The sequence below is a fragment of the Macaca thibetana genome, chromosome 1, assembly GCF_024542745.1.
Source record: "Macaca thibetana thibetana isolate TM-01 chromosome 1, ASM2454274v1, whole genome shotgun sequence".
NCBI lineage: Eukaryota > Metazoa > Chordata > Mammalia > Primates > Cercopithecidae > Macaca > Macaca thibetana.
Window position 1 is genome coordinate 9518325 of NC_065578.1, and position 27941 is coordinate 9546265.

The 27941-nt window shown below is 44.2% G+C and overlaps 2 protein-coding genes across 9 annotated transcripts in view; one reads left to right on the plus strand and one right to left on the minus strand.

Annotated features, from left to right (window-relative positions):
* The window catches only part of CTNNBIP1 (catenin beta interacting protein 1), a 668528-nt gene that overhangs the window by 524182 nt on the left and 116405 nt on the right, over window positions 1–27941 (minus strand). The window lies entirely within an intron of this gene.
* Window positions 1–27941, plus strand: part of KIF1B (kinesin family member 1B) — a 178384-nt gene that overhangs the window by 144704 nt on the left and 5739 nt on the right. For all 8 annotated transcript variants that reach the window (XM_050787676.1, XM_050787730.1, XM_050787702.1 and 5 more), the window contains 11 exons: window positions 1561–1666; window positions 11377–11491; window positions 12454–12587; window positions 14408–14469; window positions 17468–17613; window positions 17778–18017; window positions 22185–22256; window positions 24007–24128; window positions 26565–26714; window positions 27079–27271; window positions 27482–27600. In XM_050787676.1, coding sequence (XP_050643633.1) covers window positions 1561–1666; window positions 11377–11491; window positions 12454–12587; window positions 14408–14469; window positions 17468–17613; window positions 17778–18017; window positions 22185–22256; window positions 24007–24128; window positions 26565–26714; window positions 27079–27271; window positions 27482–27600 — 1459 coding nt within the window. The remainder of the gene's footprint in view (window positions 1–1560; window positions 1667–11376; window positions 11492–12453; window positions 12588–14407; window positions 14470–17467; window positions 17614–17777; window positions 18018–22184; window positions 22257–24006; window positions 24129–26564; window positions 26715–27078; window positions 27272–27481; window positions 27601–27941) is intronic.

A 27941-nucleotide genomic window follows, 5' to 3' on the forward strand; every position in this document is an offset into this window, starting at 1 on the left:
GCTTGTGTCTCTCTGGACCAGTTTAAGAACCTTGGGGCCAGGCACAGTGGCTCATGCCTGTAATCCCAGCACTTTGGGAGGCCAAGGCGGGCGGATCGCTTAAGTTGAGGAGTTCGAGACTAGCCTAGACAACATGGCAAAACCCTGTCTCCCTACAAATAAGCTGGGTGTGGTGGTGCATGCCTATAGTCTCAACTACTCAGGAGGCTGAGGCTGGAGGATTGTTTGAACCTGAGAAGTCGAGGCTGCAGTGAGTCATGATCATGCCCCTGCATGACAGAGTGAGACCCTGTCAAAAAAAAAAAAATCCTTGGAAGGGAGATTATGTTCTCTCTTGTCTGGGGCAGCAGTGGTAGTAGCTTTTCAAGATTTTTCATAATAAATTTTTCTTTTTTTAATTTCGTTTTTTTTAAACTTTGTTTACAAAGCACTGAATGTCCTTTGACAAAATTAATGTTTATATGGAACACTAATACTGAAACAGAAGAGATGCTTTCTGACCAGAGAAGGAGAGGGAGGATGCAGAGGCAGTGGTTACTATGGCTTCTCTGAAGAACCCTGCATTTTTAGTTTATTAACAAACTCTGATGTAGTATTTACCATGTGCCAGGTGGTTTTCTGAATGCTCCAAAAATACTAGTTTATTTAATCCTCATAACAACATGTGGAAGGAATTGTTATTCTCACTTGACATATGAGGGAACTGAGGCTCAGAGAGGTTGAACCTTAGGCCCAAAGCCTCACAGGTGGTAGGAGTTGGAACCCAGGCAGTCCAGCACTGGAGGCCAAGTCCTTAACCTCTATGCAATGCTGCATCCCCTAGTGTTAACTTGAAAACAGAGTGTAGGATTTTGAGCAAGAAAGGGGTGTAATAAAGTCAGCATGGCCAGGTGCAGTGGCTCATGCCTATAATCTCAGCACTTTGGGAGGCTAAGGCAGGAGGATCGTTTGAGCCCAGGAGTTCGAGACCAGCCTGAGCAACATAGTGGGGCCCTGTCTCTACAATAAAATGAAATAAAATAGCTGGATATGGTGCTACAGGCCTAAAGTCCCAGTTACTCAGGTGGCTTACGTGGGAGGATCACTTGAGCCCAGGAATTAGCTATGATTGCACCACCGTACTTCAGCCTGGGGGACAGACCAAGACCCTATTTAAGAAAAACAACAAAAAACAGTCAGTCAGTGGCTTAAGAAGTTGCTATTAGGTGAGAGTAGAATGGATTGGAACAGGGGAGGTGTGAATAGCAGGGAGACCAGTTAAATGGCTGTTGCAGGTTCCAGATCAGAGAGGAGGTGGCCTTTTGTGATCAAGGCAATGATATTGTAAATAAAAGTTGGGATGAATGTGAGAAACTCTTTGAATAAAGAATCGATATGGTTTCATAGTTAACTCAATGTGGGAAGTAATAGAGTCAGACGATGGAGGACCCTACAGGTAACCAAATGACCCTTCCAGCTCCTGAACTTACACGTAGATTTAAAAGTTTCTTTTTGGCTTAATGAATTCATGTTTTGTTTTTAAATGTGTCTGTGCTCTGTTTTCTTTATCCTTTCTTTTAGGTCGTATTCGGAATAAGCCTGAGGTGGATGAAGCTGCAGTTGATGCCATCCTCTCCCTAAATATTATTTCTGCCAAGTACCTGAAGTCTTCCCACAACTCTAGCAGGTAGGACACCCAGAGCAGCGTGAAGAGTCCACACTTGCGGACGTTAATTGGTACACTGTTAGGTTCCTTATTCATTAATGACTCCCAGTTCAGACGAAGAAATTAACTCCCTTCTCCCTTCTAGCTTCAAAAATCTCTTTATTTCTTCACCTGGCTGCTGTGCGGTCCCAAAAGAAAGAAAGAAAGTATTGGAGATATTGGTATGTGATCAGTTACTGTTAGAGAGTGGACGTGATCTGTCCCACGTGAAGTTTGAATAGATGTAACAAGTGATAAAAGAAAATTAGAGAAAGAAAACTCAGTATATTCCCCAAGGATTTAAAAGTACAAATTAATTATTGCCAAGACTAAATGTTTTCCTGTGAAATGGTTGCTGTGGAGAGAAAGGTTTCTCTCACTCCTAAGTATCATGGAAACGTGCCCTCTAAGATAAAATGAAGCCTCTTGTTGTTAGTCTTTGCTGCTGCTGCTATAGGCTTAATTATCCTTCATATTTGGTTTTCATTTATGCACAAAAGTGATAAATAATACAAACTCTTACGACCAAGATTGGCTGCCATAAATAGTAGATTTTATTTTGTTTTTTATTTTAAATGTTTCATTTAAAATTATCTTTTATAATCAGGTGATAACAGACAATTCATAAAGTACATAGCCATTCTATTTTCCCTTGTAAGACTAGAACTAAACCAGCTGGGGTCCTCTTACCTCACCCAGGAAAGGAGTTCTCATTGTCTCAGAGACTCTGTCTCTATATCCTAGGGGCTGGGAAACAGGAGCAGCTGCCTCTTCTAATGTGGGCTGAGCACACTGCCTTCCCACCACAGGACTTTGCTGTGCTTCAATCTGCTCCTGAAAAGCTTGTTTACATCCATGTTGAGAGGAAGGAGGGAAAGAATAAGACAATAGTCAGAAATGGAATGAAAGGTTTGGACTAGGATTAATTTCTTTCTGTTGTTTTCTTGTATTATAGTTTACCATAGGAAAGAGAAAAAGGAAACAAACCTGTGTTTGCTGGCAGGGGCTGTGGAAAAAGAGGGAAGGAGTGAGAGGGCATGTGTGTTTGGGGTTTGGGGAGGAGTGTGGCAGAGATCAAGACAGGTGCTTTAACTATCCGTGGGCAAAATCATGAACAATACTATTTCCCTGAAGTCTGCAGTAATTCTGCATAGCTCTCTGTTTTCTGCCAACGTTCAGCTGGGTTTTACCACCACATTTTCTTTGTAGCTATGAAAAATGTATTGTAAATTTCCGTAGGTACTTAGTAAAATATACAGGGAAAGATGGGCTTTGGTTGAAATACTGGTTATTCTAAGTTTGCCTCCATTAGAGTAGCTTTGAGAAGTCCTTTAATTCATGCCCAACAACAGGTCAGGTGCTACAAGAAATGAATTTGGCTTTGTTAGAAGTAGCTTATCTTGTGAGTTAGAATGAGTTGATCAAAAAAGGCTGAAGTCAAGAATAACAAAAAGAAAAACACCTTAAATATTTCTGTTCTAATTTAAACTATATAAATCTACATTAATTCACCAAGCTTTTGCTGGAAGGCCATGGCCTTTTCTTTAATTATAAGGTCATTTACTGGAATTCTGATTGTCTTTCTTGCAAAACCACACCTGTAATTCATCATCTGTGACTTTTAGTTTGGTGGAGCAAGAATTACAAATCTGCGAAGAAAATCTAAGTGCAAAGTCCTTTAAACTTTTTACCATTTAATAACATTTTACCATTTAAACATTTTATCATTTTCCCCTTTCTTTTACATTTATCTCACCCAAACATAACAGTAATTTTTAAACAACTCACCATTATCAAACCTTTTGAAAACATTCAACTTAGTTTTCACAGGAACAAAAATTATTTGTTTTCATCTTTCATTGATTTGCCTAATGTTTAATGAAGTTAGATAATAATAACAAGTACAACTGGCAGAAACAGATTTGGGACCAGATACTACTGACATTTGATAAGCACTCAACTCTTCGGAGCGAAGTGTCTGGGCAAATGAGACATCTTTGTAGTTTAGAATGCTCAAGGAGAACTAGCCATCAATATGTATATTTTAGGGATATAGAAAACATAGGTTAATATGGTAAGTGGCATAATGGAGTTTGGTTAAGAGAACTTTCGTTCCATTTGTCTAAGGTTTAATGTTTAAAGTTGAACTTACCTCCAATTTGGTTATATTATGTGTGTATCTTAGAGGGCTTTGCTAATATATTGATAGTGGAGTATAATTGACAAGGGACTATTATTCCTTTTCTTCCCAGTCTTACATTTATGTTAATGCATTGACTTGGTTTTCCCTTAACTCCATAGCAATTTCCTATTATTCTCAATACTAAGTCACCACTGAAAGGGGTATTGATGGTGGTGGTCTCCACTTTCCCTCCTATGTCTGGTATTTTCCTTAGTTGGAAGTCTCAGGAGAGGGATCCATGTTTTTGTAAGTCCACTATCAAATTGTGTTCCATGGGATTCTCTGTTAATTGTCCACTTGAATTCACTTTGCTTATCAGCAAATTTGTCTTTTATATATATATTTTTTTCTGATTCTCTCTATTTCTTTTGTTTTTTTTGTTTTTGTTTTTGCTGCACTAACTAAAGCCTTTTCTATGTTTTTGCAGGCTCTTTCTTGATAAGGATATTCCTAGGTATTTTCTGTTTGCTTTTTTGCACATAGGATTCTAGTTTATCAGAATGCTTTCTGTCTTATGTTGCTTTGATTACTATTTTAATTTTGTAGTCCCCTCCCCATGTAAACCTACTGTACCTAGGATAAAGTAGACCCTATTCTGTACCCTAAGAAGCATATAGCTTCTTAAATGATTTTTAGTTTCAAATTATTTTCTCATTCCATTTACTAAACTTGTCAATTTTATTCTTAGGCCCTTTCAAGTTTTCCTCTTCTACATTACAAAGTAGAATGTTTCTCCATATCATACAGAATCTCAGGTTTTGTTTTCTGTTCTCCTCTTTATCTGTCTTCTGTCTGTCAAAAGCTTGAAAGGTTTATTGCTTTATAAAACCTGAGCCCATTACAGCCTTGCAAAACGGTTCCCTTTCTTCTCTGTTTTGTCCTGTGCGGTAATAGAGACAAATTTGGCTATTTGGATAGCTGAGTCTGTGAGAAATATTTTATATGTGTTTTTAAATATTTATCTTTCTTCTGTCAGGGCTACTTGTTTTATGTTTATTTTCTTCTTTTGGAATAGAAAAAAATCCTGGTTTGGTATTAAAGGAAGTTTTTAAAAAATTATCTCATTTAGGGAAGAAAATTGAAGGAAGTGATACATGACAATATAACCTAAAATGTTAAAAAATACATAAACGGGCCAGTCTCAGTGGCTCATGCCTGTAATCCCAGCACTTTGGGAAGCCGAGGCGGGCAGATCATGAGGTTAGGAGATTGAGACCATCCTGGCTAACATGGTGAAACCCCGTCTCTACCAAAAATACAAAAATTAGCCTGGCATGGTGGTGGGCGCCTGTAATCCCAGCTACTCAGGAAGCTGAGGCAGAGGATCGCTTGAACCCCAGAGGCAGAGGTTGCAGTGAGCCAAGATCGCGCCACTGCACTCCAGCCTGGGCGACAGACCAAGACTCTGTCTCAAAAAAAAAAAAAAATACATAAACATATTTATATATTTGACTCATGTTACTGATATAATGAGTAATTTGGACTCCATTCAGTTTATATTTCAGAGATTCTCCTAATGAACTCAAGAGGGTTCATCAGATGTGACCATAATGTAAGAGGGTGGTTTCTGTTTTGTTTTCTTGAGACAAGAAAAGTCTTGCTTTGTTGTCCAGGCTAGAGTGTAGTAGCTAGCTATACCTGCAGATGGTTTAAAAAAAAAAAAAAAAAAAATTGTGGCCGGGCATGGTGGCTCACCCCTGTAATCCCAGCACTTTGGGAGACCAAGGTGGGCGGATCACGAGGTTAAGAGATCAAGACCATCTTGGCCAATATGGTGAAACCCCATCTCAACTAAAAATAGAAAAATTAGCTGGACGTGGCAGCACGTGTCTGTAGTCCCAGCTACTCAGGAGGCTGAGGCAGGAGAATCACTTGAACCTAGGAGGCGGAGGTTGCAGGGAGCCAAGATCACGCCACTGCACTCCAGGCTGGCAAGAGAACTAGACTCTAAATAAATAAATAAATAAATAAATAAATAAATAAAGGGCAGTAGTAGCATGATCATAGCTCACTGCAATCTTGAATTCCTGGGCTCAAGCAGTCCTCCCGCCTCAGCCTCCCGAATAGCTGGGACTCCAGACATGTGCCACTATGCCTAGCTAATTTAAAATTTTTTTGTAGAGACGGGTTCTCGCTGTATTGCCCAGGCTGGCCTCAAATTCCTGGCCTCAAGTGATCTTCCCACTTTTACCTCCCATAGTGCTGGGATTAGAGTTGTAAGCTACCATGACTGACCAGAAGTTGATCTTTAATTGTTCATAAATAATAAATTCAAAGGAATATATCCTTCAAAGCAGTCACCTTGAAACCTGCTTTTCCTCTGATGCTGCTGCTGTTCAGAACATCTTGAGAAATCCATTTGGAATTATTTCTCACCACCTTAGGAGGCGTACAGGAAAATATGTCTTGGGATTCAGCCCTGTTTGTAACCCTAAATTCTATTGCAAGCTTAATTAAATTGACATTTCTCCCCAGCCTTTGTTGTATTTCTTACAGCCACCTCTCAAGAATTGCCACTGTAATGGCTCATACCTGTAATACTAGCACTTTCCTACTAAGGTAGGAAGATCACTTGAACCCAAGAGTTCAAGACCTGCCTGGGCAATGTAGAACTTGTCTCTACAGGGAAAAAAAAAAAAAATTAGCTGAGAGTGGTGACTCATGCCTGTATTCCCAGCTACTCAGGAGGCTGAGGTGGGAAGATCACTTGAGCCCAGGAGTTAGATTGCACCAGTGCACTCCAGCCTGGGCAACAGAGCAAGACCCTGTCTCTAAAAACAAAGTAGGCCAGGCGCAGTGGCTCACACCTGTAATCCCAGCACTTTGGGAGGCCGGGCAGGTGGATCACCTGAGGTCAGGAGTTTGAGACCAACCTGGTCAACACGGTGAAACCCCATGTCTACTAAAATTTAAAAAATTAGCCAGACTTGGTGTTGGGTGCCTGTAATCCCAGCTACTTGGGAGGCTGAGGCAGGAGAATCGCTTAAACCCAGGAGGCAGAGGTTGCAGTGAGCCAAGATCGCACCATTGCACTCCAGCCTGGGCGACAAGAGCAAGATCAAAAAAATAAATAAAAAAATAATTTTTTTTTAAAAAATTGAATTACCACCTTTGGTGGGTGTTCCAACAGAACTTGGTGCAGCAAGTCCAAAGCAAAAAAAAAAAAAAAAAAAAAAAGGCCGGGCGCGGTGGCTCAAGCCTGTAATCCTAGCACTTTGGGAGGCCGAGACGGGCGGATCACGAGGTCAGGAGATCGAGACCATCCTGGCTAACATGGTGAAACGCCGTCTCTACTAAAACATACAAAAAACTAGCCGGGCGAGGTGGCGGGCGCCTGTCGTCCCAGCTACACGGGAGGCTGAGCCAGGAGAATGGCGTGAACCTGGGAGGCGGAGCTTGCAGTGAGCTGAGATCCGGCCACTGCACTCTAGCCTGGGTGACAAAGCAAGACTCCGTCTCAAAAAAAAAAAAAAAAAAAAGAAACTTTTTTTGACAAAATTAAAAAAAAAAATGAGCCAGGCGTGGTGGCTCACGCCTATAATCCCAGCACTTTGGGAGGCCGAAGCGGGTGGATCACGAGGACAGGAGATCGAGACCATCTTGGCTAACACAGTGAAACCCCATCTCTACTAAAAATACAAAAAAATTTGGGCCGGGCGCGGTGGCTCAAGCCTGTAATCCCAGCACTTTGGGAGGCCGAGATGGGCGGATCACGAGGTCAGGAGATCGAGACCATCCTGGCTAACACGGTGAAACCCCGTCTCTACTAAGAAATACAAAAACTAGCTGGGCGAGGTGGCGGGTGCCTGTAGTCCCAGCTACTCGGGAGGCTGAGGCCGGAGAATGGCATGAACCCGGGAGGCAGAGCTTGCAGTGAGCTGAGATCCGGCCACTGCACTCCAGCCTGGGCTACAGAGCGAGACTCCGTCTCAAAAAAAAAAAAAAAAAAAAAAAAAAAAAAAAAAAAAAATTAGCTGGCCGTGGTGGCAGGCGCCTGTTAGTCCCAGCTCCTCGGGATGCTGAGGTAGGAGAATGGCGTGAACCCGAGAGGCGGAGCTTGCAGCGAGCCGGAATCCCTCCACTGCACTCCAGCCTGGGCTACAGAGCAAGACTCTGTCTCAAAAAAAAAAAAAAAAAAAAAAAAAAAGAAAAGAAAATTTTTCCCTTAATACAGGAAGACTTCAGTGGAGTCAAAATTTCCTATGTGTTGGCCGAGCGCAGTGGCTCAAGCCTGTAATCCCGGCACTTTGGGAGGCCGAGACGGGCGGATCACGAGGTCAATAGATCTAGACCATCCTGGCTAACATGGTGGAACCCCGTCTCTACTAAAAAATACAAAAAACTAGCCGGGCGCGGTGGCGGGCGCCTGTAGTCCCAGCTACTCGGGAGGCTGAGGCAGGAGAATGGCGTAAACCCGGGAGGCGGAGCTTGCAGTGAGCTGAGATCCGGCCACTGCACTCCAGCCTGGGCTACAGAGCAAGACTCCGTCTCAAAAAAAAAAAAAAAAAAAAAAAAAAGACAAAATTTCCTATGTGTTAACCAGGTTTCTGCCAGTGAAATTTTTTTTACGTTAAGTGAAAGCTTAGTCTGAAAACAGAAATGTGAAGAGGCTTTTTTTGACAAGTTCAAAACATTTGCCTCAGTTGAGTCAGTGTCATGAAATCTCAGTGGTCCTGGGAGGTGCCACGTTATGGTTTGGAACTTAAGACAGCAGCACTGATAGAAATTTCTGTCAGATGCCGGGTGCGGTGGCTCAAGCCTGTAATCCCAGCACTTTGGGAGGCCGAGACGGGCGGATCACGAGGTCAGGAGATCGAGACCATCCTGGCGAACACGGTGAAACCCCGTCTCTACTAAAAAGTACAAAAAAACTAGCCGGGCGAGGTGGCGGGCGCCTGTAGTCCCAGCTACTCGGGAGGCTGAGGCAGGAGAATGGCGTAAACCTGGGAGGCGGAGCTTGCAGTGAGCTGAGATCCGGCCACTGCACTCCGGCCTGGGCGACAGAGCGAGACTCCATCTCAGAAAAAAAAAAAAAGAAATTTCTGTCAGATGTCACCAAAGTCATAAATGCCCTCACTCTAAGAAGAGGGGTTTATTTAACTTTAGAATGGATGTATCCAGTCTCTGAAATCGGACAAAGAAGCCCCACCCCTTCTAGGTACTTTGACAAAAACAGGGACACAATAAAAGAGCAGACCTCTGGAGGCTGAGGCAGGAGAATCGGTTGAACCCGGAATGAGGAGGTTGCAGTGAGCCGAGATTGCGCCACTGCACTCCAGCCTGGGTGACAAAAGTAAGACTCCATCTCAAAAAAAAAAAAAAAAAAAAAAAAAGATATCACAGTGATCGTTCTCAAGTGGCATCTGTTGAAGTAGTGGATATCGTCACCCAATATTAGAATATATCTTAAACCAAATTAAAAATTTCCTCTACACAGAGGTTTATGGACACCTGAAGGGTTTCCTCCTGTGCCCAGGGAGCCCAGGAACTATAGAAAGGCTTTCATTGTCCGTCATTTCTGTTCCTGTTTGGGTCACTTGGTGTCTTTGTCTTCGTCTTGTTGTTTCTCTATCTTCTGTGTCTTTGTAGAGAATTTTCTTGACCCACACTCACTGCCTCAAAGGCTAGACATTTGAGAGAGAGTAGTAAATAATTGGGAAGAAGACTTAGATCTAGAAGCAACTATGCTAGATGATCAGACCTCATACGCTGCCACTTGGAAGAGGAGGTGTAGTCATGGGGTTCAGTTTCACAAATGTATTGTTCTCTCTATTGATCGTTTCTGGAGGAAGAAACATGGGGATGTGTTTAGAGGGAGGACATGCCAGCTACTTGTCATAGGAAGTCTAGAAAAGGCAGCCATAGTGAGGTCACCATTTGAAAAGGAGTAAAAAGGAATGTATAGGGCAGGAAAGAGTATGCACGGACTCTGCTAGGTGTATCAGGTGAGCTGTGTTCTATCTGCAGAGGACTAGTGGTGGCGGGGCAGACCCGGCATCTTCCCTCCACTTGTCATAGGGGTCTGAGAAGGGAAACATGGGGCAGAATTGGGAATCGATCTGTAGCACTGCTTTTCAACTAAGTGCCGTGTTTCAGATTAGACTTGCAGAACTGGAAGATTTAATGTCAGTTAGAGTTTATGTTGTTTTACCAGTAGAAAAAAACGATATTAGAACAACAGCAAAACAGTTTGTGAGTATCTATTAAATTAAGTTTCCATTTGTTATATAAATGTAAGATTAATTTTTCAAATGGCTTTTTTTTTTAAAGCTAACAAATGATATTTGGCTGGCTCTAGTGTTAAAAAAATTATTCTCTTTTACTGAAACGTCAGTTAAGAATAACCTTTTGTTCTTTTATTTAAAATAAGGCTCTCGACTGGCACGGTGGCTCACACCTATACTCCTAGCACTTTGGGAGGTCGAGGTGGGCAGATTGCTTGAGGTCAGGAGTTTGAGACCAGCCTGGCCAACATAATGAAACCCTGCCTCTACTAAAAATACAAAAATTAACTGGCGTAATGGTGCTTGCCTATAATCCCAGCTACTCAGGAGGCTGAGGGAGGAGGATCGCTTGAACCCAGGAGGCAGAGGTTGCAGTGAGCTGAGATTGCGCCACTGCACTCCAGCCTGGGTGACAGAGTGAAGCTCTGTCTCAAAAATAAAATAAAATAAGACTGTCTATACTTAAACCCTTCTACCCAGTTTCTGCCATTAATACCCTCAGATATATCTGTGATGTTTCTGAGGCCCAGCAGCACTGGATTGAATGATGTTTATCCTTCGATGTGAAGATCGAAGCTGACAAATGACTGAGCATTCACTTCCTGCTCTCATCATTGAGTGACAGGAGAGCTTAGTCTTTCTTTATTCTTTCAGTTTCTGTCCATACTCACTTACCATTTCATCTTAATCATTTTGATTGACCTTACTATTTTTATGTTTATAGGCAGAGGCAGGCTTGTCAAAACAAAATTTAAAAAAGCACAACTGGCCACGCGCAGTGGCTCACGCCTGTAATCCCAGCACTTTGGGAGGCCGAGGCAGGCGGATCATCTGAGGTCAGGAGTTCAAGACTAGCCTGACCAACATGGTGAAACCCTGTCTCTACTAAAAATGATAAAAATTAGCCAGGCATGGTGGTGTGCGCCTGTAATCCCAGCTACTCGGAAGGCTGAGGCAGGAGAATCACTTGAACCCAGGAGACAGAGGTTGCAGTGATCCGAGATTGTGCCACTGCACTCCAGCCTGGGTGACAGAGTGAGACTCCGTCTCAAAAAAAAAAAAAAGGCACAACTAAGTGTTCCTTAATGATGGGTAGGGTTGGGGGCAAGATGATGGGGACCTATCTTTTCCTCCTAGGAGATAAGTGTTCCTCCCTGTTATTAGAGTTTGATAAATTGAAAATGTCAGTTGATTGGCATAGGGTTCTTTAGGATGATTGACAGTGTCAGTACCTGGGCTAAGGTGATTTTAGCTTGGATGACTCCCTCTTGTCTTTCTGACCTTAGGACCTTCTACCGCTTTGAGGCTGTGTGGGATAGCTCTCTACATAACTCCCTTCTTCTGAACCGAGTGACACCTTATGGAGAAAAGATCTACATGACCTTGTCGGCCTACCTAGAGGTGAGGAGACCTGGAGCTTCAGTTGATGCGAACAGTCAGCCCTGAACACTGTGCAGGTTATAGCAGGAAGTGGTCAGCGAAGATTCCACTTGTTTTGTCCTCTTTCTTCCTCCATATCCTTAAGTTTTTCATTTTATTATACTTTGCTAACTCTTCTGATTATATTAGATTCTATTCCTGGGTTCTGTTTACTCAAAAAATCACATGACTTTCATTCCAGCTTCAGCTTTAGTAGCCTAATCACCACTGCTTGAAGAATGTGTGATTTTTAAGAAAATGTTACCTCTTGTTTTTATAGTTGTGGACAGAGTGTAATAGTGGTTAACAGCCCAGACCCAGGACCCAGCCTGTCATTTCAAATCCCTGTGCTGCTACTTACTTCCTCTATGTCCTTGGAAAAACTCTCTTTGCCTCAGTTTCCTCACCTATCAAAATAAATGAATCTGCCAGGCGCGGTGGCTCACTCCTGTAATCCCAGCACTTTGGGAGGCTGAGGCGGGCGGATCACGAGGTCAGCAGATCGAGACCATCCTGGCTAACACGGTGAAACCCCGTCTCTACTAAAAATACAAAAATATTAGCCAGGTGTGGTGGCAGGTGCCTGTAGTCCCAGCTGCTGGGGAGGCTGAGGCAGGAGAATGATGTGAACCTGGGAGGCGGAGCTTGCAGTGAGCCGAGATCGCATCGCTGCTCTCCAGGCTGGGTGACAGAGCAAGACTCCATCTCAGAAAAAATAAGTAAATAAATAAATAAAAATAAACAGATAAATAAATAAATGCATCTATAAGGAGTACTACCTACTCTTGCACATATTATCCACTGGGTGACTGTTGAAATAATTCGTGGAGCTGAAATCCTTCAGTTCTCACAACTGGGACTAGCTTTCCAAATACATTCGTGTATAGACTCTGGTCACAGTACTCTGCCTACACTTCATCAGCACCTACCCTGTCTGCTTTCAGCTGGATCATTGCATCCAGCCGGCTGTCATCACCAAGGATGTGTGCATGGTCTTCTATTCCCGAGATGCCAAGATCTCACCACCACGCTCTCTGCGTAGCCTCTTTGGCAGTGGCTACTCGAAGTCACCAGATTCGTAAGTTTTTCACACAAGTTAGCTTCCAGTTTGTTTGTTCAGTACAACAGAATCATTAGTCCTTAAGTATTCTTGTCTTACTGTCTCACGGTTAGTTTACAGTTTATGAACCATTTTGGTAACTGGCACCTGGAATGTACTGATTTGCATGCTGACATTTAATAAAATGTTGATGGATGGATGAGTTATGAGGGAAGGAAGGAATATTACATTGTGGACACCTCTAAAACAATTCTGCAAAGACTAAATTTGCAAAGACTTTTAAATGTCATCATTATTATTTCTAACAGAGTACCATTGAAATTTTCTTCTTTTTAAGATTTGTTATGCATATTTAAGGCATACAAAATATGTCAGGAATAATACAGTGAAGGCCAGACACAGTGGCTCATGTCTGTAATCCCAGCATGTTGGGAGGCCAAGGACAGAGGATTGCTTAAGCTTAGGAGTTTGAGACCAGCTTGGGCAACACAGTGAGACCCCATCTCCACAGCAAATTTTAAAATTACCCAGGTGTGGTGACACACGCCTATAGTCCCAGCTTCTCAGGAGGCTGAGGTGAGAGGATCAGTTGAGCTTGAGAGGTTGAGGCTGCCGTAAGCCATGATAGAGCCACTGCACTCCAGCCTGGGTGAAACAGTGAGACCCTGTCTCAAAATTAAAAAAAAAAAGGAAAGAAAGAAAAAGAAAAGAAAAAGAGAAAAAATACATTGACTACTTGGGTATCACCACCCAGCTTAAAAAATGTTACTAATACAATAGAAGGTATTATACCTCCTACTACTCACAATCCCCAGAAGTTGTTGATTATCATTTCATTCTAGTCAATGTTTCCTCATATCTTCTCTCTTATAGTAAGAAAAGACAAATTTTTAGTTTTCATATTTATATTGTAAATTTTCTAGTTTATCATTCAATTTTATTCACCCTATTGAAATAAAGTGTTTAAAAGATAGAGATGAGGTGGGGCATGGTGGCTTATGCCTATAATCTCAGCACTTTTTGATGCATATAATCTCAGCACTTTTTGATGCCAAGGTGGAAGGATCACTTGAGGCCAGGAGTTCAAGACCAGCCTGGGCAACATAGTGAGACCCTGTCTCTACAAAAAAATTTAAAAATTAGCTGGGTATGGTGGTGCATGCCTGAAGTCCCAACCACTCAGGAGGCTGAGGCAGGAGGATCCCATGAGTCCAGGAGTTTGAGGCTGCAGTGAGCTGTGATTACACCACTGCACTCCAGCCTGGGTGACACAGGGAAATCCTATCTCTAAAAAAATAAAATTGAGGCCAGGCGTGGTGGCTCAAGCCTGTAATCCCAGCACTTTGGGAGGCCGAGACGGGTGGATCACGAGGTCAGGAGATCGAGACCATCCTGGCTAACACGGTGAAACACCCCATCTCTACTAAAAAATACAAAAAAAAACTAGCCGGGCGAGGTGGCGGGCGCCTGTAGTCCCAGCTACTCGGGAGGCTGAGGCAGGAGAATGGCGTAAACCTGGGAGGTGGAGCTTGCAGTGAGCTGAGATCTGGCCACTGCACTCTAGCCTGGGCGACAGAGCAAGACTCTGTCTCAAAAAAAAAAAATTAAACATAAATAAATAAATAAAATTGAAATGAAAGCAGACTCCTCTAGGAAAACGTATGCTACTTAAGTTCAAAATAGGAAAACAGCAGTGACAAATAAGAAATGTCCGTAATTACATTTGAGGATGGGTTGCAGTCCCTGCAGCGAAGACACTATTTTAAGTAGCAGGGATTGAAATCTTCCTGTTTTTGTGCTGTAAGAGATTAAACCATTGTTTTATTTTCTTCAAATAGGAATCGAGTCACTGGCATTTACGAACTCAGCTTATGCAAAATGTCAGACACAGGTAGTCCAGGTAAGCTCTTGTGGATTGATGAGGTGATAGTTATCTTTGTGTATGTTTCAAGTATCCTGTGTTTAGGCTGGGCATGGGAGCACACACCTGTAATCCCAGCACTGTGGGAGGCCGAGGTGGGCAGATCACCTGCGGTCAGGAGTTGGAGACCAGCCTGGCCAGCATGGTGAAACCCCTTCTCTACTAAAAATACAAGAATTAGCCAGGTGTGGTGGTGGGCGCCTGTAATCCTAGCTACTTGGGAGGCTGAGGCAGGAGACTTGCTTGAACCCAGGAGGCGGAGGTTGCAGTGAGCCGAGATTGTGCCACTGCACTCCAGCCTGCCTGGGCAACAGAGTGAGACTCCGTCTCAAAAAAAAAATAAGTAAATAAAAAATATACTGTATATAAAAACTGGAGAGTCTACCCAAGTAGGATAGATATAAAACCTTTTAGAAACCATGTGTGTCTTACAAGCTAGTTTGATTGAGGAGGGGTGGTAGGAGTTACCTTTTTCAGAGTTGCAACATTGTTTGGTTTATAATGTACAATTGTATTAAAATTATATCACAGTATCACTAGGCTATGAGTAAAATTTGAGTTAAAAAATTCATATGGGCCGGGCCTAGTGGCTCATGCCTGTCATCCCAACACTGTGGGAGGCCGAGGTGAGCAGATCATGAGGTCAGGAGTTCAAGACCAGCCTGGCCAATATGGTGAAACCCTGTCTCTACTAAAAATACAAAAATTAGCCGAGCGTGGTGGTGGGCGCCTATGGTCCTAGCTACTCAGGAGGCTAAGGCAGGAGAATCACTTGAGCCGGGGAGGCAGAGTTTGCAGTGAGCCAAGTTCGTGCCACTGCACTCCAGCCTGGGTGACAGAGTGAGACTCCATCTCAAAAAAAAAAAAAAAAAAAAAAAAAAAAAAATTCATGTGAATTAGAATGAGTTTGGTTTAGAAAACTTCATAACTATTTCTCTGCCCACTTTAGCCCAAAGATGACTTAGCAGTATATAGATGCCATCAGACTGGAATTTAAATTTCCCATGTTTTAGAAAGTCAAATTATTGGCTGTGCATGGTGGCTCACACCTGTAATCCCAGCACTTTGGGAGACCGAGGTGGGTGGATCACCTGAGGCCAGGAGTTCAAGAGCAGCCTGACCAACATGGTGAAACCCCTCTTTCTACCAAAAATACAAAAATTAGCCGGGTGTGGTGGCGTGTGCCTGTAATCCCAGCTACTTGGGAGGCTGAGGCAGGAGAATGGCGTGAACCTGGGAGGCAGAGCTTGCAGTGAGCCGAGATTGCGCCACTGCACTCCAGCCTGGGTGACAGAGTGAGACTCCGTCTCAAAAAAAAAAAAAAAAAAAATTGATTTTTATTTTTTTTAGACAGTCTTACTCGGTCACCCAGGCTGGAGTGCAGTGGCACAATCTCAGCTCACTGTAACCTCTGCCTCCCAGGTTCACGCCATTCTTCTGCCTCAGCCTCCCCAGCAGCTGGGACAACAGGCGCACGCCGCCACGCCTGGCTAATTTCTTTGTATTTTTAGTAGAGATGGGGTTTCAGTGTGTTAGCCAGGATGGTCTTGATCTCTTGACCTCATGATCCGCCCGCCTCCGCCTCCCAAAGTGCTGGGATTACAGGCGTGAGCCACCGTGCCCGGCAAAAAATCAAATTATTAAGTCAGATTTGTTCTGTATTCTTTTTAATGTGTTTTTAAACTGCTCTTGTTCCTCTAGCTAGGCGAACTTAAGCAGCACTTAGCATTTCTATGTTTGTAAACTGAAACATGAACAAAAGTTAAGGTTTTCTAATAGCATTTGATTAGTATGAGTTTGAGTCATTTTATAGAATATACATGGAAAACAAGTCAGGGCCCACAGGCAAGACTTAGGTAAGTAAAGAAGACTTTGAGTATGAATCCAAGTAGCAGTTAATTATTATAATATCCAGATAGTTCCTTGAGGAATTTTTTAAATTAATATAAATTCATGTATTTAATATGTAAAACCAGCATAATACAAAAAAAATTAACAGGAAATAATAGAGGCTAAAGCTGTCTGTCATCTGTCGGCCAGTGAACTACTGAGTGTGTGTATGTGTGTATGTGTGTGTGTGTGTTCCCTTCGGTCTTTTAAAAATTTTTTATTTTTAGGTACAGGATCTTACTGTTGCCCAGGCTGGAGTGCTGTGGTGTGATGAGAGCTCACTGCAGCCTCCAATTCCTGGGCTCATGCCACTACACCTGGCCAATTTTTTAATTTTTGGTAGAGGTAGGGTCTTATTTACTATGTTGCCCAGGCTGGTCTTGAACTCCTGGCCCCAGGTGGTTCTCCCACCTTGGCCTCCCAAAGTGCTAAGATTACAGCATGAGCCACTGTGCCTGGCCTTCCATACTTGTTTCATCTAGGTGTATTTTTATTTATTTGCAATCATAGTGTATAGACTTTTTTTTAAAGATGGAATCTTGCTCTGTCATCCAGGCTGGAGTGCAGTGGCGCCATTTCAGCTCACTGCAACCTCCGCCTCCCAGGTTCAAGCGATTCTCCTGCCTCAGCCTCCTGAGTAGCTGGGATTATAAGCACCCGCCACCACGCCTGGCTAATTTTTATATTTTTAGTAGAGATGGGGTTTCACCGTGTTGGCCAGGCTGGTCTCGAACTCCTGACCTCAGGTGATAGCCCACCTCAGCCTCCCAAAGTGCTGGGAATGAGGCATCGTGCCTGGCCCCATAGTGTATAGACTATTATAGACTATTTAATATTTCTACATTTTCACCTAACATCATAATTTTATCATTTTCTTAAATTGCATCCCAGTCTTATAATTATCAAAGAATGTAAAACTCAGTTTTTAAAAACGTTCAGAGAGTTGCTTTGGTATTTAAACAAAATCCCATGTATCTTGAGACCAAACTGTCTTAGTTTGCTACGTATAAGAATTATTAATTCGTTTTGACTTAAACTTGGAATTGAATTTTTTTCTGAAACAAAAACTTGTTTCCTCTTGTCTTAGGCATGCAGAGAAGGAGAAGAAAAATCTTAGATACCTCAGTGGCATATGTGCGGGGAGAAGAGAACTTAGCAGGCTGGCGGCCCCGTGGAGACAGTCTCATCCTTGAGCACCAGTGGGAGCTGGAGAAGCTGGAGCTCCTACATGAGGTATCCAGGGGTCAGGGTTGCTCAGATGCAAGAACTCTGGGACAAGATTGCCAAAGTATCAGTCTTCCTTCCCCCTGCTGCATGTGATCATAGCTTTTTACTTTTCTCTCCTGAGATCTTAACGAGCTCTGTGTTTGCTATAGCAGTAGTATTGATCTTCTCAGGTGGAAAAAACCCGCCACTTTTTGCTGCTGCGTGAGAGACTTGGTGACAGCATCCCCAAATCCATGAGTGACTCGTTATCCCCCAGCCTCAGCAGTGGGACCCTCAGCACCTCCACCAGTATCTCCTCTCAGATCTCAACCACCACCTTTGAAAGCGCCATCACACCCAGCGAGAGCAGTGGCTACGATTCAGCAGACATCGAAAGCCTGGTGGACCGAGAGAAGGAGCTGGCTACCAAGGTGTGAATCCCTTCCTCTTTGCTGAACGTCTTCCCACAAGGCTCCACAAACTAGCCTCTCAGTTTATTCATTTTCAACAGCTTTGTTTGAGGTGTTTGAAGGCCTGTGATAATCCTGTGAATGTAGAAATAAAAAGTAAGACGCAGTTCCTACCCTCAACAAGCTTACAGGGCCAGGCGCACTGCCTCATGCCTGTTACCCCACCACTTTGGGAGGCTGAAGCAAAGGGATTGCTTGAGCCCAGGAGTTCAAGACAAACCCAGGCTAACATAGTGAGACCTTGTCTCAACAAAAACAAAAATTAGGCCAGGCTTAGTGGCTCACGCCTATAATCCCAGCAATTTACAGGGCTGAGGCAGGCAGATTACCTGAGGTCTGGAGTTTGAGAGCAGCCTGGCCAACATGGTGAAACCCTGTCTCTACTAAAAATACAAAAATTAGCCAGGCGTGGCGGTGGGCGCCTGTAATCCCAGCTACTCAAGAGGCTGAAGCAGAAGAATTGCTTGAACCCGGGAGGCAGAGATTGCAGTGAGCCAAGGTAGCTCCACTGCACTCCAGCCTGAGCGACAGAGTGACACTCCATCTCAAAAAATAAAATAATAATAAATTTAAAAATTAAAAAATATAAGGGCTTACAGAATATTAGGTCACAAGCATATGATAGAGGTGTGTGTTTCAAATGCTATGGGAGTCAGAGGAGAAGCATCCGTAGTGGGGGCGCTCATGAGCTGACCTTGGAAGGATGCGCAGGAGGGAGGCAGTGGTGTCCTGCATGATCAGTCTTGGGGAATTCATGTGGGACTGGAACAGAAGGTGTGTAGTGAAGAATCTTGTATATTGCACTGAAGAGTTTAGAGTGGATGATGGGAGCAATGCAGAACTATTTTAAACAGGAACTTGTGTTTTAGAAAGATTTCTGGCCAGCCGTGGTGGCTCATGCCTGTAATCCCACCACTTTGAGAGGCCGAGGCGGGTGGATCACAAGGTCAGGAGCCCAAGACCATCCTGGCCAACATGGTGAAACCCCGTGTCTACTACTGAAAATACAAAAATCAGCCGAGCGTGGTGGCCTGCGCCTGTAGTCCCAGCTACTAAGGAGGCTGAGGCAGGAGAATCGCTTGAACCTGGAAGGTGGAGGTTGCAGTGAGCCGAGATCGCGCCATTGCACTCCAACCTGGGCGACAGAGTGAGATGCCGTCTCAGAAAAAAAGATTTCTCTAGCAGCAATAAAGAGAATGGATTGATGGTGAAGAGATATGCTGAGGAAGGGAGAATTCTTTATCTTTATTACAGTAATCCGATGAGAAATGATAAAAACTTAAAAAAATTTTTTTTTTTTTTGAGATGCAGTCTCGCTGCCATCACGCAGGCTGGAGTGCAGTGGTGCGATCTCGGCTCACTGCAAACTCCGCTTCCCAGGTTCAAGCGATTCTCCTTCCTCAGCCTCCCAAGTAGCTTGGAGTACAGGCATGTGCCACCACATCTGGCTAATTTTTGTATTTTTAGTAGAGACGGAGTTTCACCACGTTGGCTAGGCTGGTCTCCAACTCCTGACCTCAGGTGATCCACCCACCTCGGCCTCCCAAAGTGCTAGGATTACGGATGTGTGGATGCCCGGCCAGATAAAAGCATTTTAAAGAAGGCAGAGGTGGCCGGGCTCAGTGGCGCATGCCTGTAATCCCAGCACTTTGGGAGGCTGAGGCCGGCAGATCACCAGGTCAAGAGATCACCTGAGGTGAGGAGTTTGAGACCAGCCTGACCAACATGGCAAAACCCTGTCTCTACTAAAAATACAAAAATTAGCCGGGCGTGGTGGTGGGCACCTGTAATCCCAGCTACTCGGGAGGCTGAGGCAGAGAATTGCTTGAACCTAGGAGGCGGAGGTTGTAGTGAGCCGCGATCGCGCCACTGCACTCCAGCCTGGGTGACAGAACGAGACTCCATCTCAACAACAACAACAACAACAACATAAATAAAATAAAAAGAAGGCAGAGGTATGTGTGATGAAGAGGAAGGGGAATCTGGTTGGATACTGCCTTCTTTCAAAGGAGGCAGAGGTATGTGGGAAAAGGCAGAGGGATTGTTGAGGATGTTTCCCAGGTTTGGTTTCTGGGCAGTTGAAAAGAAAATACAAAAATGAGAGGAGTTTTATGTTTGGTTTGTTTTAATACTCAAATAGTCTTCTGGTTTATTTAGGAAAATATGTCCATCCAGAAGCCTTCATGCCTTTTAGCACCAGAGTGAATTGAGAATTAAAGAGGTAGCTGGCTGTGGTGTCATGCACCTGCAGTCCCAGCTACTCAGGAGGCTGAGGTGGTAGGATTGCCCAAGCCCACGAGTTCAAGCCCATCCTGGGAACGTAATGAGACCTTGTGTCTAAAAAAAATAATTAAAAAAAAAAAAAATGAAAAGGAGTGCTATTGACTTTTTTGTGTTTTGTTTTTTTTTTTTTGAGACGGAGTATCGCTCTTATTGTCCAGACTGGAGTGCAATGGCACGATCTCAGCTCACTGCAACCTCCGCCTCCCAGGTTCAAGCGATTCTCCTCCCTCAGCCTCCCGAGTAGCTGGGATTGCAAGCATTTGCCACCATGCCCAGCTAATTTTGTATTTTTAGTAGAGACGGGGTTCTCCATGTTGGTCAGGCTGGTCTTGAACTCCCAGTCTCAGGTGATACTCCCGCCTCAGCCTCCCAAAGTGCTGGGATTACAGGCATGAGCCACCGCACCCAGTGCTTTTTTTTTTTTTTTTTTTTTTTTTTTGAGACAGAGTTTAGGTCTTGTGGCCCAGGCTGGAGTGCAGTGGCATGATTTCCGCTCACTACAGTCTCTGCCTTCCAGGTTCAAGTAATTCTCCTGTCACAGCCTCCCTAGTATGTGGGATTACAGGCAGGTGCCACCACGCCTGGCTAATTTTTGTGTTTTTAGTAGAGGTAGGGTTTCACCATGCTGGTCAGGCTGGTCACAAACTCCTGACCTCAGGTGATCCACCCGCCTTGGCCTCCCAAAGTGCTAGGATTATAGGTGTGAGCCATCGTTTCCTGCCACCTATTGCATTTTTAAGTACTTCTAAACTATGGTGTTTTTATTTTTTATTTATTTTTATTTTTTTAATTTATTATTATTTTTTTTTTTTGAGATGGAGTCTCACTTTGTCACCCACGCTGGAGTGCAGTGGTGCAATCTCGGCTCACTGCAGCCTCCACCTCCCATTTTCAAGCGGTTCTTCTGCCTCAGCCTCTCAAGTAGCTGGGATTACAGGTGTGCACCACCATTGCCAGCTCATTTTTTGTAGGGTTTGTTTTTGTTTTTGTTTTTGCAGAGGGGACGGAGTCTCACTCTGCTGCCAGGCTAGAGTGCAGTGCTGTGATCTCGGTTCACTGCAATCTCCACTTCCTGGGTTCAAGTGAGTCTCCTTCCTCAGCCTCCCGAGTGTAGCTGGGATTACCTGCGCCCACCATGACGCCCAGCTGATTTTTGTATTTTTAGTAGAGATGGGGTTTCACCATGTTGGCCAGGATGTTCTTGATCTCCTGACTTTGTGATCCACCTGCCTCAGCCTCCCAAAGTGCTGGGATTACAGGCATGAGCCACCATGCCCGGCCCATTTTTTGTAGTTTTAATAGAGACAAGGTTTCACCATGTTGGCTAGGCTGGTCTCGAACTCCTGCCTTCAGGTGATCCTCCTGCCTTGGCCTCGAAAAGTACTGGGATTACAGGCATGAGCCATCCACACCCAGCCAAAACTATGGTGTTTTTAGTAATTCACTTTGGTAATCTTGAGAAAGGCTTTTTTAAGCCGCTTGCTTTATCTTTATTAGACATACATAGAACTTCCCTTGCTATATACTTAATTTCTAGAGCTGTTAGGGCAACATCTGAGCTGCACTGTGGGTTTAGGACATGTTATTTCCCCTCCTACCTTGCATCCAGGGCTTCATTAAGTCATTGAGGTGTTTGTTTGTTTTTACATTTACTGGTTTATTAGAAAGGACAGTGCAAAGGAGACCAATGAACAGCAGAGGGACAAATGCATAGGGAGAGATGTGGAGCTTCTGTGCCCTCCCTGGGAACTCAGCCCTCCAGTAGCCTCCACGTGGTCAGCTATCCCAAGGCTCCTGGCTGTTGACATTTTACATTCAGCTTGCACTTCTCTTTCTCTTCTTTAGTGCCTGCAACTTCTCACCCACACTTTCAACAGAGAATTCAGCCAGGTGCATGGCAGCATCAGTGACTGTAAGGTGAGCACATTGAAGCTGTAATTTTTAGCCAGTGTGTTGATAACTGATTTCTCCACAGCATCCCAGATTACCTATTCCTGGTTTTTGCTGCTTTTAAGCAACTTGACATGGGCATAGCATTGTATTTGAAAATTTATGACATACTGCTCTGGTAGTCATTCTAATTTTTCAGTGTCCGAACACTGACTTCTGAAGATAAAAGTACTCCTTTGTGTCTCTTAGAGTGATTATCAGATGGGAAACATTTTGACTTTTTCATGACTCCTTTGGAGGAGAATATTCTATAGGGAGGTGGTATGTTATTCTATGCCAGGGTGCAAGGAAACCCTGAGGTTCTTGGTGGCATAAAGTTTTATTGACGTCAACAAAGAGTGAAGTAAACACTTCAGAGAATTTCTGTGTTATTCACTCAATTCTAGTCAGCTTGACCTTAAACCCTCCCAGCTCATTCCTGCCTTGGGGTCTTTGCACACCTATTTTTTTGCCTGGAATTGCCTTTCCCCAGGTATTCCCGTGGTTGGCTCTCTTACCTCTTTCATTTTTATACTCCATTTATCGCCTCCTGTGAGTGGACTCTTAACACCTGGTAATCTGACAGCTCTCTGAAACTTTCTACCCACCCCTCTTTCCAGCTTTATTTTTTGCTGTAGTGCTAATTGCTTCCTGATGCTTTTAAAGTGCTTGGTGAGTAGTTTATTGTCTGTCTTAAACTCCAGGGAGGCAGATCCTCTGCCATATTATTAGAACAATGCCTAACACATGGAAGGTGCACCACTGTAGTACCACTCATTAACTCAGGGGCTGGGTGTGGTGGCGCATACCTGTAATTCCAGCACTTAGGAGGCCAGGATAAGAGGACCGCTTGAGGCCAATAGGTTGAGACCAGCCTGGGCACTATAGCACAAATACACTATCTCTACAAAAAATTTTTTGAAAAATTAGCCAAATGTGGTGGTACACGCCTATAGCCCTAGCTACTCAGGAGGCCAAGGCAGGATTGCCTGAGCCCAGGAGTTTGAGGCTTTAGTGAGGTATGATCGTGCCATTGCACCCCAACCTGGATGACAGAGTATTTTTTTGTCTCTTAAAATAATAATAACGGACCCGGGGGGCCGGGCGCGGTGGCTCACGCCTGTAATCGCAGCACTTTGGGAGGCCAAGGCAGGCAGATCACCTGAGGTTGGGAGTTTGAGACCAGCCTGACCAACATGGAGAAACCCTATCTCTACTAAACATACAAAATTAGCCAGGCGTGGTGGCACATGCCTGTAATCCCAGCTACTCAGGAGGCTGAGGCAGGAGAATCGCTTGAACCTGGGAGATGGAGGTTGCGGTGAGCCGAGATCACACCATTGCACTCCAGCCTGGGCAACAAGAGTGAAACTCCGCCTCAAAATAAACCCAAAACAAAACAATGGGCCAGGCGTGGTGGCTCACGCCTGTGATCCCAGCTACTCAGGAGGCTGAGGCAGGGGAATTGCTTGAACCCGGGAGGTGGAGGTTGCAGTGAGCTGAGATTGCACCACTGCACTCCAGTCTGGGCAACAGAGCAAGGCCTTGTCTCTTAAAATTTTATCTATGTATTTATTTATTGATAAATAATAATTGTACATATGGGCTTGTTTTCTTAAATGACTTTCTGAAACAAGATGTATCAAAGTGAGGCTCTGGTTGTTGAAACTTGCTATTGTTATTGTAGAGGCAGCTTTTTTCAGCTGAATGTAACTTGTAGTGTTTGGTTTGCTTTCAGTTGTCTGATATCTCTCCAATTGGACGGGATCCCTCGGAGTCCAGTTTCAGCAGTGCCACCCTCACCCCCTCTTCCACCTGCCCCTCTCTGGTAGACTGTAGGAGCAACTCTTTGGATCAGAAGTAAGTACCCAGATTTCACTGAGAGAAGTCAATCAATCTAAGAACCAAGGTAAACGTCAACCTTCCTTTGGCTCAATGGTTCTTGACTGAAGGCAGCACCTTCTCCCTAGGCAGCATTTGGAAATGTGTGGGAGCCTTTTTGGCTATCATGGTGAGTGGAGAGGTGCTAGCTACTGGCAGCTCTTCACATATTGGCTTACTAACCTTCTGCATCATCAACTCATGATGACTGTCTTCTTCATCCCTTTCTGCTAGTTTTGTCCTCCATTCCTACCCCTGCTTGTCTCCCCAGTCATAATAACAGACATAGGAAGTCCTATCTTGGGAAAAATATTTTGAAACTGTTTTGGAAAAAAATATTTTGATTCCACAGCAAATTATGTAGGTAAGAAAAATAAAGACAAGGTCAGGTGAGGTGGTTCCCAGCACTTTGGGATGCCAAGGCGGGAGGATTGCTTGAGGCTGGGAGTTCGAGACCAGCCTTGGCAACATAGCAAGATGCCATCTCTACAAAAAATAAATAAGATAGTCAGGCGTGGTGGCCTGTGTCTGTGGTCCCAGCTACTTGGGAGGCTGAAGTGGGAGGATTGCTTGAATTCAGGAGTTCAAGGTTGCAGTGAGGTTTTATTATTGCACGACTGCATTCCACCCTGGGTGACAGAGCAAGACCCTGTCCCTAAAAAAAAAGAGAAAGAAAAAGACAAATTTAGTCTAGAGTCCATGATTCATCATCATAATCCGTTCTTTGCAACACACCCTCACTCTTGTGCATCTCCATCAATTATTCTCATCTGGTTATCCACCTGTCTATCTTATTGTACCAACACTGACCTAGGCAAAGGTGACTGGAGAAAATAACACAACCAGGTAATTTCATTAAATTTAGGATGCCACAGACTGTAGGGACTATTCTATGTCACTAAGAAGAAAAAGCACTGACAACTAACTTCAGCATGCCATCAATTATAAGATGAATCCCAATTTAATAAATGGTGGCTGAGTGCAATGGCTTATACCTGTAATCTCAGCACTTTGGAGAGCTGAGGTGGGAGGATTGCTTCAGCCCACAAGTTTGAGATCAGCCTGGGCAACACAGGGAGACCCTCATCTCTACAAAAAATAAATAAAATAGTTAGGCATGATGGCATGCACCTGTGGTTCCAGCTACTCAGGAGGCTGAGGTGGGAGGATTGCTTGAGCCTGGGAGGTTGAGGCTGCAGTGAGCCTCCAGGCATAGGGGCATGTACCTGTAATCCCAGCTACTAGGGAGGCTGAGGCAGGAAGATTGGGAGGCAGAGGTTGCAGTGAGCCGAGATTGCACCACTGCATGCCAGCTTGGGTGACAGAGTGAGACTCTATTTCTTTTTTTTTTTTTTTTTTGAGGGAGTCTTCCTCTGTCGCCCAGACTGGAGTGCAGTGGCGCGATCTCAGCTCACTGCAACCTCCACCTCCCGGGTTCGAGCAATTCTGGTGCCTCAGCCTCCTGGGTAGCTAGGATTACAGGCGCCCACCACCATGCCCAGCTAATTTTTGTATTTTTAGTAGAGACGGGGTTTCGCCATGTTGGTCAGGCTGGTCTCAAACTCCTGACCTCAGGTGATCCACCCACCTCGGCCTCCCAAAGTGCTGGGATTACAGGCGTGAGCCACTGCACCAGGCCAACTCGATTTAAAAAAAAAAAAAAAGAATAAAGTATAAAAAAATGTTAAAATGGGCTTTTTAGAATTAGTGCGATACAATGCTACATTGCTGTACAAAGATACCTAACAATACAGAGTATAGGAATTTATTTATCACACAGTAGTCATGAGGGCTGGTCCAGGTCCAGGTCAGTGGTGCAGGTCTACTCTGCATGACCATTCAGGAACCCACGGTCTTCCCATTTGTTTGCTTTCTCTTCCATTTTCTAAGGCAGTGGCCCTCTGAGACTTCAGTGTACCTCATCATCCCCTGGGAGGCTTGTTGAAGCCCCCATGGCTCAACCCCACCCAGAGTTTCTCATTCCGTAGGTCTGGCTTGGAGTCTAAGAATTTGAGTTTTTGAACAGTTTTCCAGGTGAAGCTGATGCTGCTGGCTGGGAGCACACTTTGAGAAACATCACTTTTGGTGTGGCCATGAGACTAAAAAGAAACATATAAAGGAATAGAGTTCATATTCCAGATAATGTGTTCAGACGGCTTTAATATAGGCAGATAGACTGTGTGACCCAGTGGTCATCAATGATCAGTTTCCTTTCATAACTTCAGAAGGATACCAGTTGAATTCAGAGTTAACTTTCTGAAGCCAGCTCGTCTCCTCAGCTGAGATCTCTGAAACTCAAGTTTGTAGCTGGGGTTTAGGGAGGGGCACTGTATTCCTCCCAGTGAGACACTACTCAGTGTGCCTTGATCGTAACTGATACTGTTGTTACCCTTTTCTTTCTAATCTCTTTTAAAGGACCCCAGAAGCCAATTCCCGGGCCTCTAGTCCCTGCCCAGAATTTGAACAGTTTCAGATTGTCCCAGCTGTGGAAACGCCCTATTTGGCCCGAGCAGGAAAAAACGAATTTCTCAATCTTGTTCCAGATATTGAAGAAATTAGACCAGGGTGAGTACTATATTAAGCAGGAATTCCGTCTATAAAAAACACATCCACAGGAAGAATTGACTGGACAGCTCTTCTGTGTGAGGTCTGTACTGTAGTCTAATGCAGGTTGAGTCTGGGGTGAGAGGGCTGGCCCGGGTTTCTCCAGTTGGGTCTCATGATGCATCTGCACCCTGGTGCAGCAGGTTGCCATGGCATGGTTTCTCTCTTTTGCTGCATTACTTTGGCAGATAAGATTCTAGGCCAAAGAGGTCATTTGACTGTTTTGTTGAATCTTGGCCTAGGTGTGGCATATTTTGATGGTCCTCAGCACATGATTATTTTCTTTTTGTGAGAAACTAACTTTATGTCATATTGTCCTTTTTAGCTCAGTGGTCTCTAAGAAAGGATACCTTCATTTCAAGGAGCCACTTTACAGTAACTGGGCTAAACATTTTGTTGTCGTCCGTCGGCCTTACGTCTTCATCTATAACAGTGACAAAGACCCTGTGGAGCGTGGAATCATTAACCTGTCCACAGCACAGGTGGAGTACAGTGAGGACCAGCAGGCCATGGTGAAGGTCCGTCCTGCCCTGTCTTGGTTTCTTATCGCCACATGTGCCCTTCCTTCCCTTTTGAGTTCTGCACGCTCTGTTTTGTGGTGTGAAATTTCCCCTTTCTCTCTGGTCTTGAACTTCCTTTGTGAAGTGCTATATGCCTTGGGAATATGGCAAGGGTCCCCATCGCTGTCTTTGTAGTAACTTTCTTGTCTACCTGCATTTTTCTTTCAGACACCAAACACCTTTGCTGTCTGCACAAAGCACCGTGGGGTCCTTTTGCAGGCCCTGAATGACAAAGACATGAACGACTGGTTGTATGCCTTCAACCCGCTTCTCGCTGGCACAATACGGTAAGAAGTTGTTTTTGTTGTTGTTTTTGTTGGTTTTTTTTTTTTTGAGACGGAGTCTCACTCTATCTCGCTGAAGTGCAGTGGCTCACTGCAACCTCTGCCCCTTGTTCAAGCGATTCTTCTGACTCAGCCTCCCCAGTAGCAGAGACTACAGGCACGCGCCACCATGCCTGGCTAATTTTTATATTTTTTGTAGAGATGGGGTTTTACCACAATGGCCAGGCTGGTATCGAACTCCTGACCTCAAATGATCCACCCAACTTGGCCTCCCAAAGTGCTGGGATTATCAGCGTGAGCCAATGCACCCGGTCTAGAAGTTGTTCTGTGTTTTCTTTCTCTCT